Raw genomic sequence first — 1,443 nt, 5'->3', positions numbered from 1 at the left:
CCGTCTTGTATTTATGGTGATCATAGCCTTTTACTTCAAGTGCTACTAACTCACTCCATTGATACTAATCTTAGGTAAACCTTATACAAAGAACATCTATTTGTATACTTTTTAGTGTAAAATAAAGCTGATTATAAAATTTGTATGCGACACCTTCTTGATCTTTTCTTATATAAAAAACTAAAGGGAACAATTATAACTAAAAGGATGGAGGTATCAGTACAGTTTTAACTTCCTCGGTAAATTTTCAATTCATAAGGTAGATTGAGAATGTTACTCCTTTTGATCACTGAACCTTTCAAACCCTAAAAGTCATTGGCTGTCCATTTTTAAGTAACTGAGGAGAATACATTATTAACCTTATCTTCAAATACTATATAGAGATGAGGGACAACAAATCTAAATAAATCCTAGCTAAAGATTTTTGTACCACTCGTGTATATTTAAACCATATTCACAAAATATAGAATTATATAAAAATATGTTAAAAAAAAATATATATAAACAGCTTATCTGTCATGTACTAGACACCTAAAACATTTTGATCACAAATATGTTGTTGGTATTAAAACTTTTTGAGCGATATATATAACAATATATATTAAGGCAGTCGACGAGAATAGTATTGCTCATGTTTTTAAGCGTAGGAAGCGAGAGCAGCTCCATAAGAAGGAAGAGGAGCGACTGGAGGAGCACCATAACTGCCTGTAGCAGGTGCAACAGGTACTGGAAGAGGAGCTGTAGGTGCACCATAGCCATCACCAGCAGCAGCACCAGTGGCTGAAGCATCAGAATCAGTAGCAGCAGATGATGATGCAGCAGCAGCAGCTAAAGCGGCAGAAGCTTCTTCTCTTGCAGCAGCGAGCTCTTCATTTTTGGAGTACAAACCTTTGGCATCAGCACAGTTGAAGTTAGACCACAAGTCACAAGTAAAGATTTCTTGATTGAAGATGGTTCCGTTGTGGCAGAGAGCAGATGCTTTCAACAAACTTCCTTCACCATCAGCAATACAGATGTGGAAAGCTCATTCAGCCTCAGGATCAGCATAGTATCCTATAAGAAATGATTAGATAAAGACATTCACATAATTATCAGCCATTCGTATTTTATTTACCTCCTTCAACTTGGCCTTCACAGGAGAAGGATGTTTCGGGAACTTCGTTGTAGATGGGGTAGTCTTCTCCAGGTACTCCAGGAATGGGAGACTCGCCCTCACCATTTCCACCAGCAGCAGCGTCACCAGAACCTTCTCCACCCAGAGCACTACCGGCTCCACCAAGAGCACCACCGGCTCCACCACTAACATACTCGCCCAAAGGTTGGGCTCCATAAGTACTAAGAGGAGGGGCTCCGTATCCACCTATGGGTTTGTCAGAAAGGGCAAGTCCAAAGACGGCGGTTAAAACAATGAAGACCTTCATTTTGAACTAGGGTTTTTTCAAT

General features: G+C 39.4%; 1 protein-coding gene across 1 annotated transcript; it reads right to left on the bottom strand.

Moving 5' to 3' along the window:
• Positions 1-521: 521 nt before the first annotated feature.
• Positions 522-1,437, bottom strand: LOC121130917 (uncharacterized). Its single transcript, XM_040726545.1, has 2 exons — positions 1,115-1,437; positions 522-1,053 (listed from the first exon to the last, which is right to left on the bottom strand). The coding sequence occupies exons 1-2, from the start codon at positions 1,419-1,421 to the stop codon at positions 1,025-1,027; spliced, it is 336 nt and encodes a 111-aa protein (XP_040582479.1). The 5' UTR covers positions 1,422-1,437; the 3' UTR covers positions 522-1,024.
• Positions 1,438-1,443: the final 6 nt, after the last annotated feature.

This window comes from Lepeophtheirus salmonis, unplaced genomic scaffold, assembly GCF_016086655.4.
Source record: "Lepeophtheirus salmonis unplaced genomic scaffold, UVic_Lsal_1.4 unplaced_contig_1383_pilon, whole genome shotgun sequence".
NCBI classification, from domain to species: domain Eukaryota; kingdom Metazoa; phylum Arthropoda; class Copepoda; order Siphonostomatoida; family Caligidae; genus Lepeophtheirus; species Lepeophtheirus salmonis.
This window is presented reverse-complemented; position numbering and strand designations above follow the sequence as displayed.